The sequence below is a fragment of the Bos taurus genome, chromosome 7 (genome assembly GCF_002263795.3).
Source record: "Bos taurus isolate L1 Dominette 01449 registration number 42190680 breed Hereford chromosome 7, ARS-UCD2.0, whole genome shotgun sequence".
Lineage (NCBI taxonomy): Eukaryota > Metazoa > Chordata > Mammalia > Artiodactyla > Bovidae > Bos > Bos taurus.
The window spans coordinates 4,497,054-4,516,675 of NC_037334.1; the positions used below are offsets into that span (position 1 = coordinate 4,497,054).

The 19,622-nt window shown below is 54.7% G+C and overlaps 1 protein-coding gene across 3 annotated transcripts in view; it reads right to left on the reverse strand.

Moving 5' to 3' along the window:
• The window catches only part of CRTC1 (CREB regulated transcription coactivator 1), an 85,150-nt gene extending 66,149 nt beyond the window's left edge, over window positions 1-19,001 (reverse strand). For 2 of the 3 annotated variants that reach the window (XM_005208444.5, XM_005208443.5), the window contains exon 1: window positions 18,782-19,001. In XM_005208444.5, coding sequence (XP_005208501.1) covers window positions 18,782-18,907 — 126 coding nt within the window. In that variant the 5' untranslated portion in view covers window positions 18,908-19,001. 3 annotated transcript variants of the gene reach the window in all.
• Between the last annotated feature and the right edge of the window lie 621 nt (window positions 19,002-19,622).

The following is a 19,622-nucleotide window of genomic DNA, read 5'->3' on the forward strand; positions in this document are numbered from 1 at the left end:
GTCCCTGCTTCTCACGGGTCGCCCCATCTGGGGAGGCCCTGGATGCCGAGTCAGCTGGCAACACCAGCGTGCCACCTGGTCCTGCGGAATGCTCTTCGTGATGCTCACGGGACCCTCCTCCACCCCAAGCACCCCTCACCAGGCTCGCGTCCCCCGAGACACTCCATTCCATTCCCCCGCGCCTCCTGCCTCTGGCAGACGACACCATGACCTTTCCCGTGCAGCAGCCAGAAACCCGAGGGCGGTCGTGTTCTTCTCTTCGGCCTCCCAGCTGTGGCTGGCCTGGTGGTCACTTCTCTGCCACAGCTCCTGGGCCCCCAAACCTCCCTCTCACCATGGTCATGTTCCAGGCAACCCCCCTCCACACCTCCATGCCTCAGGACATGCCGTTCCTCCTCCTCTCAGACAGTCACTCCCTACCCACTTCCTGTCCTACCACAGAGCTCTCCTCCTCCAGGCAGCCCTCCTGGCTTGGCCTCATGTTCTAGTAACCTCTGCTCCCTCTCAGTCAGTAGCTCCTCAGGGCAATTGGCAGGCACAGTGTGTGCAGAAACAGTCCTAATGGCTATTCACACACTGACAGGGTTGACCCCCTCCACAGCACATCTGAGGGGGGTCGATGGAGAAACTGACAGGGGCCAGTTATGTGATTGTCCTGGGTCACACAGCCGGCAGAAGGGGAGTAGAACTTCATATCGTTAGGATGGCAACGATACCCAAAGCAACCTTCAGAGTCAATGCAACCCATATAAAAATCTCAACAATGTTTTTGGCAGAAATAGAAAAATCCACTGTAACATTCATATGGAATCTCAAGAGACCCCAAATAGCCAAGAGCATCTTTAAAAAGAACAAAGTTGGAGAACTCACACTTCCTGATTTTTTTTTTTTTAAGAATTATTTATTTATTTGGGGCTTCCCTGGTGGCTCAGATAGTAGAGAATCCGCCTGCAATGAAGGAGACCTGGGTTCAACCCCTGGGTCAGGAAGATTCCCTGGAGAAGGGAACAGCTACCTACCTCAGTATTATTCTTGCCTGGAGAATCCCATGGACAAAGGAGCCTGGTGGGCTGGTCCACGGGGTCGCCAAGAGTCGGACACGGCTGAGTGGGTAACACACACACACATTTGTTCGTTTGGCCGCTTTAGGTCTTAGTTGCGGCGTGAGGGGTCTTTGACCTTCACTGATGAGAAATCTTTAGATGCGGCACGTGGGATCTAGTTCCCTGACCAGGGATCTAACCCAGACCCCCTGCGTTGGGAACAACACTCTTAGCCCCTGGACCACCAGGGAAGTCTCCTGATTTTTAAACGTGCTGCAAAGCTCCAACAACCAAGAGAGTGTGATACTGACATCAAGACATATTCACCAACGGAACGGAAGAGAGAGCCCAGAAATAAGCTCTCGCGTATACGGTCAAATGATTTTTGACAAAGTTGCCAAGAACGTTCAATAAGGAAAGAACAGTCTTTTCAACAAATGGTGCTGGGAAAACTGGATGTTCACATGCAAAAAAAAAAACGAGGCTAAACCAATTCTTATATCATATACAGAAATTAACTCAACATGGATTCCAGACCTAAAGCTAAAACTATAAAACTATAACTTTATAACAAAAACTATAAAAGCTAAGACTCCAAAGAAAACAGAGAGTCTCATAACGTTAGATTTGGCAATGACTTCTTGGCTATGACACCAAAAGCACAGTCAACAAAAGAAAAATATATATAAATTGGACTTCGCCAAAATTGAAAACACTTGTGTATCAAAGGACACCATCGACAGAGTGAAAAGGCCCCATTCCCATGGAATGTGAGAAAATGCTTGCAAATCAAGTATCTGATAAGGGATTAATATTCAGAATATATACATGGAACTCTAAAAACTCAACAGCAAAAAACAACTTAATTCAAAAATGGGCAAAGTAACACACACACAAAGAATTTGAAAAGATACATGCCCTCTTATGTTCATTTCCGCACTATTTACAATGGCCAAGATATGGGAACACTCTGAGTGCCCATTGATGGAAAAATGGATAAAGAAAATGTTTTATATATATGTATTTATATGTACACAGCACGACTCAGCCATAAGAATGAAGTCTCACCATTTGAGACAACATAGATGGATATGAGTGTTACGCTATGTTAAATGAGTCAGATGGAAAAAAAACAAATACTGTATGATTTCACGCGTATCTGGAATCTTAAAAAAAAAAAAATGAACAAACAAAACAAAAACTCACAGAGAAACGATCAGCGATTTCCAGAGGGAAAAGGGGCTGGGGCGGACAAATAGGTGAAAGGGCCAACTGTGTGGCGACGAACGGCAGCCAGACCTGTGCTGCGGGTCGCTCTGCAGCGAGCACAGGAATGAACGAAAATGCTGTCCATTTAAAACTCACATAAAAAAAAATGGGCAAAGGACCCAAATAGATCTCTCTCCAAAGAAAACGTACAAATGGCCAACATGTGCGTGAAAAGATGTTCAGCGCTGCTAATCATTAGGGAAACGCAGATCAAAACCACAGTGAGACGCCACCTCACACCCACAGGATGGCTGTAATCAAAAGCTGCGAAACAAAAAGTGGTGGTGAGGACGCGAAACAACTGGAACCCCTGTGCCCTGCTGGCAGGAAGGCACAGCCCCTGTGGAAAACAGTATGGAGGTTCTTCAAAGAACTAAACATCGCGTGACCACATTATTCAGTGATCCTGCTTTTGGGCATATAACCCCTCAAAATGGGAGCAGACATTTGTACATTCGTGTTCACAGCAGCATTTCACACCATGGCCAAAAGGTGCAAGCGACCCAAGTGTCCACTGAAGAATGAACGGATAAACAAATGAGGTTCATTCATGCAATGAAGTATTATTCAACTTTAAAAAGAAAGGAAATTCTGACACACAGTACTACACCACGGATGAACTTTGAGGACATTATGCTAAGTGAAAACAAGCCAGTCACAAAAATAGACAAGCATTACGAGTCAGTCCACTTACATGAGGTCTCTAGAGTAGTCAAATTCTTAGAGACAGAAAGTGTTTAATATGAGAACAGAGGACCTCCCTGCTGCTCCAGTGGTTAAGAATCCGCCTGCCAATGCAGGGGACATGGAGTTCGATCCTCAGTCCGGGAAGACCCCGTGTGCCACAAGGCAACCGAGCCTGTGTACCACAGCTCCTGAGCCCACGTGCTGGAGCCTGAGAGTTGCAACCACTGAGGCCCAAGCGTCCATGCTCCGCAACAAGAGAAGCGCCGCAACCAGAGGCCGGTGCGCCGCAACCAAGAGCAGCCCCCGCTCGCCACAACTAGAGAGTGCCTGTGCACTGCAAGGACGACCCAGCGCGGCCAAAACTGAAGCTGTAGACACAGAATCCACCTGGCAATGCACGGGTCTGGGGTTTGATCTCTGGTCAGGAAACTAAGATCCCACATGCCATGGACCAACTAAGCCCTGACGCAGATCAATAAACAAATCCTTTAAAAATAAACAACACAAAATCAGACTCTCTCAAAAGTGAAAAAAAAATGAATGCTCCAGCCCCAACAAAACTGAATAGACAGTTTCTCAGCTGTTTCTTGGCACCTGTCACGTGTCTAGTCAGGGCATGTGGGGGCAAAGGGCAAGACCCTGCCCCCACAGCTGCCCCCCAGGTCACCCTGGTGCCCACGAGGTGTGAGGTCAAGTGCTTCGGGTGGGCACGTCATCCAACCTGTACAAGTCTACATGGGGGAAACTGAGGCACAAGAGGAGGTGTCATCTGGGGGAAGCCAGCAGAGACAGGGCTCTGAGCCACAAGAAAAGCCACTTTAGCCTTGCATGGGGAAGGAGAATATGGGCTCTTGGGCACAAGTGACCCCCTCCATCCCTGCAGGCCCCTGTTACTGACCCTCAGGGCTCCTTCATCTGCATGCGCTGAGCCTACAGGGACAAAATGAGCATCTCCCTGGCACCGAGGCCGCTGGGCCCATAAATCTCTCCGGAGGCTGTGCACTGAGTCTGTGATGATGTAATGAGCTGCTCCCATCCTAATTACAGCCATCAAAGCCCTCCTGCCTGGGACAACAGAAGCGATCAAAACAGCACAGGGCTTCCGGGTACAAAAGGACCCATGGAGGAGGGCCGCCCAAGTTTTTGTCTCTCCAAGTCACTTGAGAAACACTGAACTTGACCTCTAAAGTGGAAGAGGCTCTTCGGTCGGCCTGGACCAGGACACCGCAGCCCCTCAGGGGCTCCGGTAGGGCGGACGGCTCTCGGTCTTGGTGGGGCATGCGCCACCTCCCCGTGTCCCCAGCCCGAGGACTGGCCAGCCCTGCAGAGCCAGCCCTGGGCACTCTGCCTGGCTAGGCCGACACTTCCTCCCTGAGATTTCCGGGCGAAGGACCAGCTGGCACGCACCCAACCACCCTCTGCGCCCAGGTGAGCTGTGTCAGATGCACAGAGGCAAACAGAGTGCTCAGGGTTTTCTGTTTTCAATTCTCATCAAAGTTTTGATATATAAACAATTTATTTTTTTTATTTAAAAAAAGAAACAAAAAACACGACAGAGTGCATCCCTGCAAGCCCAGCTGGCCAGGAAGGGCAGTCTGCAAAAACTCTCCTGGAGCTTCTCCCTGGGTGACCATCCTTGCAGGAGCAGGGCAGCTCAGGAGGGACCACCGAACTCCCAGGCTGGACCCAGGGATGGAGGCTCAAATGCTACACAGCCATCGGGGGAAAAGATCGTCCACAGCAGAGACTCACCGCTCTGGAGAGGAGGCCAGGCCCTGGCTTTGGGATGAAACCCTTGTGAGCTCTGGGCTATCAGCATGGGACCGCCCAACAGAGAGGAAGGAATTTCACATATGAAATTAGGACTCAAGTCTCTTATCTGTTGTGGAAATGCCTTTCCTCATTACAGGGGGCCACCAGAACATGAAGTGAAAGCGATTTCATATAAACCTCCCCCGTCAGCCCCCTTGGGAATCAGCTTCCTGATTCTTGGGTGCAAGAACTTTGCCAAGTCAGCAAGTTCTGGTCTGAAAGGAGCTGGGTGTTCATCCCTAGCACGCAGTACCCTCCCAGGCCCCTGCAGCCCCTGCCCTCACTCTCCTCAGGCCTGTCCCCATCTGGTGGCTGGAGGGGTCTTGGCTAAAACTACATCACATGTCACTGCCCTGCTCGCCGCCTTCCTGCAGCACCCCGCCGCCAGACTCTGACCCATCACGGGGGCTCATGACACATCGCCCGCAGCCGGGCCAGACTCTCCCTAACAACGGGCCTCACACGCCTCCCCCACCTCCACGGTTCACTCCTGTGCCCTGTGGCTCAGCCCGAATGCCATCTCCCCCAGAGGGCCCCCCCACCCCCAGCCCATTTCCCTCGCACAGCCATGACCTCAGGGCGGGGACCGGCTAGCTGCTGGCATGGTTCCTCCCCAGGGCAGGGATCCCAGGTGACTTGTTCTGTCGGGTATCCCCAGGGCTCAGTACTAAGTAGGTGCTCAGTGACTACTGACTGAATGCATCAACTTTCCAGTCCAGGCCCTGGCCCCTGCATGGAGACCTCACTGGGGGCCCATGCGTCCCATGTCCCCCGACCCAGGGTCAAACAGGCACCACACTGCCCCAGGCCTCCCTCCAGCACCCACGGGGGTCTGCCAGTCCACCCCTAACACATCGTACACGGTCAACACAAACTCCAGGTTTCTTCCTCAAACTGTGCAGAAACACTGGAGTTCCGGGAAGACTTCACTATCCGCCTGGCTCCGTGGCCCCTCACCTTGGTACACAGACATTCCCCGGGGGAAACAGGACCTCACGCCACATTCCCACAACGTAAGGGGAGAAGCCGGACGGTGTGGTGGAAAGTGGCCCTTTCAGAGGACAGCTGCACCGAGAAGATTCCAGAATGAACTAGTGATAGGCCTGCCCTCGGAGAGGCCACAGTCCAGCGTCTGCTCAGTGCCTGTGGAGTCCCCACTCGGGGCCGGCTGAGTCTATCTGCCTGCAGCCTGCTGGGCACCTGCTGGGCACACCCTGTGCGCCTGCCAAGGGCCTGCTATGTGCCCGTCGGCTGTCCACTACTGCCTGCAGAGCACCTGCTGAGCACGAGCCAAGCACCTCCTGCATGCCTGTCTTTGGACCACCCGGTGCCCGGTGGGTGCTGCCACGCGCTCCCCGCACACACGCCTCCAGAATCTCAGCGACAGCGAGGGCCAATGTGCAAGTCCCATTCCAGACACGCTCCACGGGTTAACCCAGCTCAGTGTCACCACAATCCCGGGAGGCAGACAGCACCGTGACTCCCAGAGACCCCCAGGTCCAAACTCACCCGGGAGAGGCATGAAGACACCCAGTGGCATGCCCACCGCGCACCCTCGCCACCGCCATCCCAGGCGTTTTCTCTCCTCCGTGCCCAGCTGAGAACCCTGAGGAGGAAGCCCTGGCTACGCTTCACTTCCATCTGGCGAATAATAAATATTGACTCTCTCTGAATCCTTGGCCCACGAGGCATGCGTGGCTTCCGTGTTTGCACACCTGGACCCCCAGCCAGCCAGCAGCAGCAGAGCCACACCTGGCCAGGGCAGGGCGGACCCCCGGGAGACCCCAGGGCAGACCCCTGCTCTGGGACAGGGCTGGATGTGGTAGAGGGAGGGAGGCGAGGAGAGGGGGTCAGAGACACTCCAGCCAGAAATGTGGGGAAACCCATCCAACGTGCTCCAAGGTGAGCTGAGGCTCCCCATCCCCCCCTTTCTCCTCGGCTCCCCCATCACGCCGGAGAGGCCCCACCTCACCCTCCGTGCTGCTCACCTCTGAATAAACCCTGTCTTCATTATCTCTTTTGTTGTTGGTTAGTCACTAAGTCGTGTCCAACTCTCTGCAACCCCATGGACTGTAGCTTTGCCAGGCTCCTCTGTCCATGGGATTTCCCAGGCAAGAGTACTGGAGTGGGGTGCCATTCCCTTCTCTAGGGGGTCTTCCCAATGCAGGGATCAAACCCGCATCTCCTGCACTGCAGGCAGATTCTCTACTGCTGAGCCACAGACGGAAGCCCCCATTATTTCCTCTGAACTGCCCCAAACTGGCCATCCCTCTGTCCTCACCATGACCAAGTCCAGGGTGCTGCACCCCCTCCCTGCTGCAGGGGCCATGGAGACAGACGCAGAGCAGGACAGGCACAGGGAGCCCTCACGAGCCTCCCGGGCCGAGGAGTCAGAGTCAATATTTATTATTTGCCAGATGGAAATCAAGTATAGCTGGGGCTTCCTCCTCGGGAACACAATGAACCCCTGATTTGCAAAAAACCAGGGGAAACCTCCATGGTCCTCAACAGATGGATATGACTCAAAGCTCAGCCTTGGACAAGAGTCTTCAATGGCTGCCTTAAGAAAAATGTGAGCCCCGGATTCAGACCCAGGGTCAATCCCAGCACCTCCACACCCAGCAAACTGCCCAGTGCCCTGCCAGGCCCTGGCTCCTCCTCTGTGTGCCAGGGGAAACCACGGGCTCATCTCGGAGGGACCGCGACAAGTCGCTAGGCATTCACGTCCAGGCTCCAGCAAGTCTGGCCCCTGACACTCCCACACCTTCGTGTCACTCACGTCGCCATCCTGCTGGAAACTCCCATAACACTCCATGGCCCACCCTCAGGGCCTGGCCTGGGGTCCTCTTCCCCCTCGCCCCTGCCTTCCGCCCAGGCACTCTGCCCATGCAGAGTCCCCAGCCGTCCCCTCCACACACAGGGTTCCAGCAGCCTGAAAGGTTCTGCCCTGCCCGGACCAGTGGGCCAACACCCGGAGCCACATGAGACAGGAGAAAACGTGTAAGGGGGTGGGGGACTTCCCTGGCAGTCCAGGGGTTGGGACTGTGCTCCCAATGTAAGGGAGTGGGGATAAGTGATTCCTGATCGAGGAACTAGGATCCCACATGCTGCAAGATGTGGCCAAAAAAAAAAAAGAAAACATTTGGGGCCTGGGTCTGTCCGACTGGGGTCAGATCCCAGCTCTCCCGCCTCTAATGCTCTGTGACCTTCGCTCCCTGAGCCGCTCCATAAACCCAGGAGGAGGCCATCGGTCACCTAGGTGTTGTCAGGGCGCCAGGTTTGGGGTGTGCACCTCAGGGAACCAGGGGCCTCTGCCAACCCCTTCGCGCCTGCACAGCCCTGGCATGGGGGGCACAGGAGCAGGGCTTCTCCGCCTGAGCGCTGCTGACATCAGGGGCCTCGTGGGTGCTGCCCAGTGCAGAGCGGCGCCCCCGGCCTCCACCCACCATGGGCCACGTGCATACCCTGCCCCGAGCCGTGACAACCCGAAACGTCCCCAAATGTGACCAAACGCCCCGAGGCAGAGCCGGCCGGGGCGCGCACCCTGTGGGACCCGTTTCTATGCCCCCCACCAGTGAGCTCTTACTGGGCTTCCCTGGTGGCTCAGACGGTAAAGGATCTGCCTTCCATGTAGGAGACCCGGGCTCCATCCCTGGGTCGGGAAGATTCCCCTGAAGAAGGAAATGGCAACCCACTCCAGTATTCTTGCCTGGAGACCCCCATGGACAGAGGAGCCTGGCAGGCTACGGTCCACGGGGTCACACAGAGTTAGACACGACTGAGCGATTAGCACACACACCACTGCGTCCAGCCAGTCTCCCCAGGCCAGACCCCAGCCCTGACACGCACATGACGTTTTCCAAAAGGTCCCTGTTTAAAAAGAAATGCCCAACACCAAGGACTCTGCATCCCGACCTTCTCATGGACTGCACGGAAGGGAGACCATACCACCAAGCTGAAACCGGGATGCTCCCGGTGCCAACGACAGCAGAGAGCCAGCATACAGCCTTCCATGACATCCGCAGCAGGCCCGCTTGGGCCCGGAGCAACCTGAGCAACCCTGTAACCCCAACCAGGACCAGAAGGCCCGTGGTGTCAAGAAGAGGCGCCGACACCACGCCCAGGCCAGCCTTAGGGAGTGACGGCAGACCCTCCCTGGCCGCATGGACCAAGTGACCACCACAGCACTCACCGAGGCCAGACAGCCCGCTCTCCCATGCGATGGAGGCCTGGCAAAGCCCTGGTGAGCCCGCTGCCTGGGCCTCCCAGCAAGGCCTGAGCGGCAGGGTCCTCAGATCCCACTCAGAACTCAGGGCCCCACCAGAACCTGCAGAAACAGGATCTTGGGGGAGCCCAGGAATCCGCATCCTTTAGCTCTGAGGTGGTTCAGCAACCCCTGAGAGTGGCAGAACCACTGCCCACCGCCTTCTCAACCTTCCTTGTCGCTCTAGGTCAGTGGGGCTCAAACTGTGGGTGAGACTCATTGGCCCAGGGCCGACAAACTCCTCTGAAGGGACACATGGTGGCTATCTGCACCTCCTCGGGTCAACAGGCCTCCGCCGCCTCCGCCGCAATGATTCTACGGCCACAAACAAGGCATAAATGAATGGGCGTGCCCATGTTCTAATAAAACTTTCTTTACAAAAAACAGGCATAGCTTGTTGAACCCTGGATCAACAGGTTATTAAATCAATTTAGTAGGTCCCTGCTGGCATTTTATAATAAACAGAAGGGACCCGATTATATTAATTTTCCATACACACAGGGAGGGCTGGGCTCCTTGGAGAAAACTGTGTCAATTGAATGTTTGGTAGTGGCTGCTGGTATGTCCTGAAACACAGATTTCTAACAGTGGGTCCCAGTCAAGGAAATGAGAAGGTGGCCTGGCCTTGGAACTAGGCCCTGGGCGCCCGTGCCTGACCCTCACCCGCCACAGACATGTCTGGTTCAACAGCTACTGCAGGTCCAGGAAGCATTCCTGGATTACCCCCAGCACAGGGGTCCTCCTAGCACTACACACCCTGACCTGCGGCTACCACCTAGTCAATCAATAAGCCAGGCAATCCCACTTCCAGGCATATGCCCACGAGGTAAAAACAGGGGCTTGTGCAAACACTTACACACACACACACGTTCACAGCAGCACCATTCGTGACAGCGAGAAAGTGGAAACAGCCCGCAAACCCACTAACAGGTAACCCACACACTAAGGGTGGTCCACCCACATGGCTGAATGATCACGTGACCACGGGAAGGAATGACCCTCCGACACAAGCTACAGTGTGGGTAAACCTCAGAAGCATCACGCCGAGTGAAGAAGCCAGAAAGGAAAAGCCACGTGCTGTAACGACTCATTTACATGCAAGAGGGCCAATCCACAGAGACAGAAGGCAGATTGGGGGAGGGGAGGGTGGGGAGTGACTGCTCATGGGGACGGGATTTCCTTCTGGGGTGACGGGAATGTTCTGGAACTAGAAAGAGGTGATGGCTGCACAACACTGTGAATGTCCTAGATGCCACCGAAATGTACATTAAAGTGGTTCATTTCATGTGAATTTCACCTGGATTTTTTTTCAGGATTTTTTTTTTTTAAAGGTCACTCTGGGACTTCCCTGGTGGTCCCCTGGCTAAGACGTGGAACTCCCAGCGCAGGGGGCCTGAGTTCGATGCCACAACGAAGAGCTCACACGCCACAGTTAAAGATCCCACGTGCCGCAACAAAGACTGAGGATCCCAGTGCCACGACTAGGACCCGGCGCAGCCAACTAACTAAATTAAAAATATATACGTATTTAAAAAGAAGAAGGCAAGGGCCACTACAGTTTTGTTTTGTTTTAGTTTTTATTAAAAAAAAAAAAAAAAAGTCACTACTCTGCACAGTTCTGAGGGCCTGGGCTGGCCATGAGCTTCGGAAGGGTTCTCTATACAGGACCCCAGACGGGCAGGGCCACTCATCAGTCCCCTGAGGATGTGTGAGTGGAAAGGTCAGATCAGAACCAGGGCTCCCCAAAGACAGCCTCCTTCCAAATGACCACTGGACAAACTTATCTATAAGTGTGTCCCGTGTCGGCCACAGAGACTTTGGCAACCAGCCTGATCTGGACTGTGGCCTTCACGGGGAGAAGAGCCGCAGGCCTTGCACAGAGGTGTATGTGACAGTGTCCCAAGACTGCTGCCTCCAAGGCAAGGACAACTAATGGCAGGAAATATGGATTCCAGGGATCAAGTCAAAAGAGAAATGTGGGTGTGGCTGGAGAAACTGAGTCATCGTCCAGAGAAACCATGGCCCAAGTGGGGCCAAGTAGACTCTGGTGAGCAACAGAAGGTTCCAGTGTGTGTTCTTAATTCCTTGTTTCAGACATATCATACATGCTCATCCCAGGGCTGAACACCAGTCCTGTCTCTTCCCAACTGGGATGCAGCTCTGGGCCTCAGTAGCCCCACTGACCCACAGGCAAAGAAGACACCTCTACTCCATGGGCTGGCAGTGGGGGCGAGAGGGGGTGAGCAAAAACCACCCAGTGCCCAGCGTGGAGCAAGAACCAAGCCTGCAAAGAGCAAACGTGACCCACCCACCCAAAATCCTCATCCTGCACCCTTGCCACACTCTAATATATATATGTGTATTTATTTTTTTGGCTACGCTGGGCAGCTTGCAGGATCTTAGTTCCCCGACCAGGGATTGAACCCAGGCCCTTAGCAGTGAAAGCTCATAGAGTCGTAACCACTGAACTGCCAGGGAATTCCCATCCCCTACCACACTCTGACTGCACTCTTGGTCAGCTTCCTGACAACAAGATGCCCTCTCCTGGGACTTCCCTGCCTGTCCAGCAGTTAAGACTCCACTCTTCCAATGCAGAGGGCACAGGTTCAATGCCCGGTCAGGGAACTAAGATCCCACCTGCCACCCGACACCCCCTCCTGCCCTAGGGCCCGTGCTCCTGCTGTTGTCTTTCCGGCTTGTCCCCTGTCACTGCCAGGCCCAGTTCAGAGTGAGAGGCCCCAGTGCCTGACAATGGGTGAAATGACGGGTCCACTTGAGGCCTTGAGGAAAACATGACCAAGTGAGCTGCCAGAGAAAGACAAGCGTGCACATCTGCAGGTGACCCCTAAGGCCCACTGCCTCAAGGCAGCTTCCGCAAGGTACTCAGACCCTGCAGCCCAGGGGAAAGTGTCCTGGGGCTGCCATCATAAATGACTGCCAATGGGGAGAAGGCAGGGGCATAAAACAAAAGAAATTTATTTTTACACAATTCTGGAGGCCAGACACCCAGAATTGAGGTGTCAGCAGGGCCACAATCCCTCTGGAGGATCCTGTCTTGCCTCTTTCAGCTTCTGGGGGCTCCACGCATCCTTGGCTCATGGCTGCAACAGTCCAATCTCTGCCTCCATCATGCACGGCCTCTCCCAAGTGAGTCTGTATATTCTCCTCTTTTCCTGAGGGTGCCAGTCATCCGATCACCCTAAATTCAGGACAAGCTCATCTAAAGATCCTTATTCTACTCATATCTGCAGAGGCTTTTTTCAGAAATCGGTCATACTCACAGGTTACTGGGCTCTGCCGGTGGCTCAGACAGTAAAGAACCCTCCTGCAATGCAGGAGACATGGGTTCCATCCCTGGGTCAGGACGATCCCATGGAGGAGGGCATGGCAACCCACTCCAGTATTCTTGCCTGGAGAATCCCATGGACACTGGAGCCTGGCAGGCTATATAGTCCATGGGGTCACAAAGAATCGGCCACGACTGAGTGACTAACACTTCACTTCACACGTTCTGGAGGGCAGGATGGGGCCTATCTTCTTCAAGACCCCCATTCCACCCCCTATTGGGCAGGCAGCTCACAAGCTGGAGAGCAAGGAGACTGCCGGGGCCTTCTGGAGGCGGGCGATGGTGCATCCCATCCTCTCCACAGAGCAGCTCGGCGAGTCCTGCGTGCATGCGTGTGTGTGTCAAGGCTGCAGATGGCACCAGACACTTGAAGCAGCCGGCACAGAGGCAAACAGTGCCAAAGCCAGGACGGAGGCCAGGACTGGGGGCGGCCTCTACACTCAGCTAACCCAAGACACCACTGCGCGGTGGCTGAGGCCCAGGGGCCTGGTTTCCCAACAGCCTGTGCAGAGCCACCCCCGTCACAGGGTAGGACCCAGAGAACGCCCGCCTTCGGCACAAGAGCCAGTGGCCCCAGCCGGGTCCCCGTGGATCGCTTTGCAGGCAGGCTTTTTCTGGCCCAGGCGCTGCTCCCCAGGATGTTCAGTGATCGGTCACAGGCAGAGCCTCCTGTGTCCTGAGCCGCTGGCAACTGGGCGACTCGCCCACATCCCCTGCCCTCACCTCCCACATCCGATCCACCCACACATTCAGTCACCTCTGCTGCCAAAATATCACTAATACCCACTGTTCTGGGTCATTGCCATGGCCAACTTCTCCATTCTCCAACCCGAGGCTACCAGCGGCCTCTCACCATCTGCCTGCTTCCCTTCTCACCTCTCCTGCCTGTTCAGCTCTTGGCCATCTTTGCAAGACACGAAGCATCCTTAAATGATCAAATGGAGAGTTACCACTTGAGTGAGCAACTCTACTCCATGGTACAGACACCCAACGGAAAGGAGGACCTACGTCTATACAGGTGATCGGACGGGAACGCCCATGGCGGCACTACTCACAATGGCCAAAAAGGCAGGAACAACCCAAGCGTCCCCTGATGAACGAATGGATGCTCAAAACATGGCGTCTCCACACAATGGAGTATTATTCACCTTAAAGAGGACTGAAGCGGGGCTTCCCTGGTGGCCCAGGGGTAAAGAATTCGCCTGCCAATGCAGGGCACACGGGTCTGATCCCTGGTCCCGGAAGATCCCACATGCTGCGGAGCAACTAGGCCCGTGCACCACAACTCCTGAAGGCCCGTGCCTAGAGCCCAGGCTGCAAAACAAGAGAAACCACCACAGCAAGAAGCCACACTCCGCAGCGAGGACCCAGTGCAGCCAGAGATGGATAATTTTTTAAAAAAGACTAATAAAGCAACAGATGGTGGAGAAAGCACATACCACCACCGAACTGTTCACGACGGCTAAGACGGTACATGTATATTTTGCATGTTTTACCACTATTTTTTAAAAGGGAAGGAAGGACTGATATGCCCCACAACATGGATGAACCTCAGAAACATGCTGAGTTTATGTCTGAGACATCAGACACATAAAGCCACATCTTGCATGATTCCATTTCTCTGAAATGTCCAGGACACGCAAACCCAAAGGGATGGAGAACAGATCAGCGGTCGCCAGGGGCTTGGGGAGTGACTGCCAGTGGGGATGGAGCTTTCTTGTTTTTATTCTCATTGTTATTTTCCCTTTTCGGCTGTGCCAAGCAGCATGTGGGATCCTAGTTTCCCGACCAGGGACTGAGCCTGTGCCCCCCACACTGGAAGTGTGGAGTCCCAACCAATGGAAAGCCAGCGAAGCCCCAGGGACGGGGTTTCTCTCTGGGGTGATGAAAACGTTCTAAAGTCGACAGGTGATGGTTATACAACTCTCTTTATATGGTAAAAACCAGTGGACGGTACAGCTTCAATGACTGGTCGGAACATATTAGGAATGATATCTCAATAAAACTGCTACAAAAACAAGCAAAGGATCAGGCCGCTGACCATCACAAATCTTCCCAGGGCTCCTCGTTCAGGGGCCAGTTTCATCTCTCCTGTCTCTCAACATGCAGCTTCAACTGTGCCAAGCCCTTCTCACCTCTGGGTCTCTGCACCTGCCTCCCTCCCAAGGGACAACCCTCCCTGGCATGGGGGGCTCTGTCTCACTGTCCAAGCGTCAGCCTCCCGCCCTAGCCATTCCTAGCACATGGATTTGCTTCTCTCTGAGAGCATCTGCCTTGTTTATTGGAGCAAGTCTCTCCTGTCCCATGCTAAAACCATGCTGCCTCTCCAAGCACATGGTCCTCATGTGCCTCAATATGCTGCTGGCCCCACTGTGGTGCTGGGGAAGACTCCTGAGAGTCCCTTGGACAGCAAGGAGATCATACCAGTCAATCCTAAAGGAAATCAACCCTGAATATTCACTGGAAGCTGAAGCGCCAATATTTTAGCTACGTGATGTAAAGAGCTGACTCCTTGGAAAAGACCCTGATGCTGGGAAAGACTGAAGGCAGGAGAAGAAGTGGGGGACGGAGGATGAGATGGTTGGATGGCATCACCAACTCAATGAACACGAGTGTAGATAGTGGAGACTAGTGAAAGACAAGGAACCCTGGTGTGCTGCAGTCCTTGGGGTCACAGAGAGCTGGACATGACTTAGCTACTGAACAGCAACCACCCTAGAACCCAGCACTGTCTCTGGGATATGCTGGGCAAGTAAAAATGTCATTTTGTGCAGTAAGCACAGATCAGGAATCTGAGGCCCAGAGAAGTTAAGAAACCCACACTAAGTCACACAGTAGAGTGTCACAGCCCTCCCTGCACATCAGGCTGCCCAAGTCCAAGGATGAGGAAGGAAGGTTCATGCACTCACCCCTCTACCCTGCTACTCGCAAGTGGACCTCACTCCCCGTCCCCTGACCCGACCTAGCCCTTGGGGTCAACACAAGTGGTGCCACTCGCTCCGGGAGCGGACAGGCTGACCAAGAGAGGAGGCCCCAGCTGCGCCGCGCCCCGCCCGTCTGCAGGCGCGGGGCAGCTCCTGGCGCTGACCCAGGTGGAGGCAGCACGGCAGGCTGCGGCCACGGGGGGTGCGCAGCAGGAGACCCGCCCCAAGCAGGCCAGCTCCCCTGAGCCACATGCTGCAGCTGTACCGCGCCACAGGCAGTAGCGGGAACGGGTGGGAACCAGCCTGCCCAGCCCAGTCTCAGGCGCAGGCAACGGCCCACCCACGGTGGGTGCAGAGTTTTGAACTATCTGCCCAGGTACGTAGCTCGCACTCCCCTGCCCACACAGAGTTTCCTCCAAACCAAAGGCTTCTCGGCCCTGGCACTGCTGACAGCTGCGGCCAGACCACTGTCCGTGCATTGTGGGGTGCTGAGCAGCACCCCTGCTCTCTACCCACCAGACGCCAGTAGCAGCTCTTTGCCCAGTCGAGACAACCAGAAATGTCGCTGCCCAATGTCCCCTAGGACAGAACTACCCCCAACAGAGCACTGCTCTGTTTGTAAAAATCTAGTATAAGCTTACCTCTGCCCAGGGCCCAAGCCCACCCCACCTCCCCAACTTCCAATGTAAAGGAGGCCAACAGAGAGATGGGAAATGGTTACCAGGGGCCAAGGGAACTGCTGTCTGCAAATCTTAAAAAAGCTTTTCTAGGGACTTCCCGGATGGTCCAGTGGTTAAGAAGCCATCTTCCAATACAGGGGCTGTGAGTTCAATCCCTGGCCAGAGAACTAAGATCCCACGTGCCGTGAGGCAACAAAGTCCGCACACCACAACTAGAGAGCCCTCGGGCCCCAACGAACCCCCAGCACAGCCAAAATAAACTTATATTTCAGAATCTCTAAATCCATCAACCAATAAATGGATAAACAAATGTGGTCTGTCCACACCCAGGAATACTACTCAGCCGTAAAAAGGGAAGAGGAGGACATGGCAACCCACTCCAGTATGCTTGCCTAGAGAATCCCACGGACAGAAGAGCCTGGCGGGCTACGGTTGCAAAGAGTCAGGCAGAACTGAAGCTACTTAGCACATAAAAAGGAAAGAAGTTTCCCAATAATGCTAAAATGTGGATGAAACTCAGAAACATAACACTGAATGAAAGAAAGCAGATCCCCAAGGCCACATCTGGTGTGATTCCATTTATCTGAAATGTCCAGAACAGGTAAATCCACAAAAACAGAAAAGTTGGTGGCTGCAAGGGGGCTGGGGGAGCAGCAAGTGAAAAGTGACTGCTAATGGGTGAGGAGCTTCTTATGGGGGTGATGATAACGCTCTGAAATTAGACAGCGGTGATGATGGCACAACTCTGTAAATATACTAAAAACCACTGAACCATACACTTCAAATAAGTGAATTATATGATACACAAACTATATCTTGAAAAAGCCGTTATTTTAAAGAAATGTTTTCAACAATAATTCATTTCCAACCTTACAGCTGAAACCTGAAGACTGCCACAAATCAGTGTAGCCCCTTCTTCCTGTCATACCACATACACTGGACACCTACTGCACTCTAGGACGCACTGCATGCTGGAGACAAGATGAAGTGGACGCTCCTATCCTTAGAAATCTTGACGCATGGAGGACACTCAGGTTGCACAGTGTCATTCATTCATTCACCAGTCACATCCTGGAGCAGGGACAGGCAGGACCTGCCCGACAGAGAGCACCCAATTGATAGGTGCTGAATAAATGCATGGAAATAGAGATACACATTCTAGTCTTAAGGTCATGATCTCAAAGAGAAACAAGCAACTTATTAAAAAAAAAAATAACATCACCCCAAAATCCCACCCGAGGAATCAAAGACTGAGGCTCACATCACAAAGGTACAGTGGATCTGCCTAGAAGAGTCACATGTTAGTTGCTCAGCCGGGTCCACCTCTTTCTAACCCCATGGACTGTAGCCTGCCAGGCTCCTCAGTCCATGAGATTCTCCAGGCAAGAATACTGGAGTGGATAGCCATTCCCTTCAGGGGATCTTCCCGACCGAGGAATCGAACCCAGGTCTCCTGCATTGCAGGTAGATTCTTTACCATCTGAGCCAGCAGGGAAGCCCAAGGACAGTCAACTCAGATGCCAAATCCAGAAACCAGTGAAGCAGGTGTCTGTAGCTCCCACTCAACCCCTCCCCAAGGCCCCAGGGTGCAGCATGGAGGTCCCATCCCTCCACAGGATCAAAGCAGAGATTTACCGCCACCTGTGCAAAGCATGCTCCCCTCCCTCAACCACCAGGAAGGGCTTGCAAGACACATTCCACAAAGGAGGCCACCGAGACCCAAGGAGTCTGCACTTCGTGGCGGTCGCCAGAAAGCTGAGGCCCAGAAGGAGAGCCAGGCCCCTGAGCCCAGCCACGACCAAGCCCCTGCTCCAGGCCCACAGCGGCTCCCCAGGCGAGGCTGGCAGGCCATCTGGCCTGCCCCTGCACACCAAATGCACCTGCCATATGACGAAGAACTGTCCCTCCACGCCGGTCCTGAGGGGCCAGGGGCCATCTGTGGCCAGCTGTCCCTTGTCCTTGTGGGAGGAACAACACCTGGTCCCCACCATATGGGCTGCATTGGGGAAGGGGCAGCTGTCGCCACTCCAAGCTCCAAGACTGAGTCCAATCGGCCTTCCTGACCCCACTCAGGTCCCCACACGCAAGGCGCCAGACCTTTCCCTCAGATATCCAGAAGGGAGAAACACCTATCCCACCTCAGGTCTGCAAGTAGGGACACCTGTCCTTCCCCAGCACTCAGGGAGTGAGTGCACAGATGACAGTGATGTGGAGACACCTGTCCTTTCAGGGAGCAAGGGTGAGGGGGCAGCTGTCCCCTTCAGGTACCAAAGATACAGGAGCACCTATCCCAGCTTCCCAGGTAACAGTGACGCTTGCAAGCAGCACCCAGTTCAAGCACCTCAGTATCACTCCCCTAGGAAGCAGTGATATAAAAGCACCTATCAGGTAGCAATGTGGGGACACCTTCCCCCTCAGGTAACAAGGATGTAGTGGCACCTGTTTCCTCCAACTAGTAATGATGCAGAGGCTCCTGCTCATACAGGTAACCGCGATGTAGTGACACCTGTCCCCCACTTCAGGTAGCGGTGATGGAGAGACACCTGTACCCCTTCAGGTATCGATGATGTGGGGGCACCTGTCCCCGCCCACGACGCCCGGGGCGTGGGGACACCTGTCTCCTTGGGCCGTGCCAAGCCCCGCCCCCGCCGCGCGCCCCGCCCCCGCCGCGCGCCCCCCGCCCCGTGCACGCGCGGGACATGCGCCCCCTCCCTCCCTCTCCGGCCCAGAGGGGTCGACGAGGGAAGCCCCCTTACCCGCGCGGCCCGCGTCAGGCTCAGGTCCTTCATGACCTCCTCGAAAGCCGCTGTCTCCTCCGCTTGCTTCTGGTTGTGCAGCGCGATCTTCTCGCTGAATTTCCGCGGATTGTTCGAAGTCGCCATCTTCTCGCCGCCGCCTCCTCCTCCTCCTCCTCCTCCTCCACCTCCTCGCCCCCCCACTCGCCGGTGCCTCCACGCAAGCGCCGACCAGACCCGCGGGCGGCGGGCAGTGCGCAGGCGCGTCGGCGAGCGTGAGAGCGGCGCGTGCGCACAGGAGAGGCGCGCGACGCGGGGGCGATGGCGCATGCGCGCGCTCCGGCGGCAAGCTCAGAGGCCAGAAGGGGAGGTGGGAGAGGGCGGGCGAGGACTTCGGCGCAGGCGCAGTGAGCCGTCTCCTGGCCCGCTGGACAGCGGCTGTCTGGCTGTTGGCCATGGTCCGGGAGCGGACTGGGGCCCTGGACCCCCCCAAGAGAGTGACTCCTCGAAGCAGATCCTTCCAGGTCACCAGGTTGGAGCAAGCACCCACTCTAAGGACAGGTAGCTCTCGAGGCTGAGCCTCGGCTCGGACCAGTTCAGCTCAGACAGCAGTTCAGGGCATTGCTCATCCATGCATGCATTCATTCATTTATTGAATGCCTATGTATGCCAAGCATATTGGGGAAACGGCATGAGCAAGGAGACGTGGTCCCTGCCCTCATAGGGTGCACAGTCGAGGAGAGCGGAACAAAACCCACCAACAAATGACCCAAAAACTTTTCAGATGGAGAGAAATGTGATGTGGAAAATAAAACTAGTAATGGATAAAGAGGAGAGTGGGCTTCCCTTGTGGCTCAGCTGG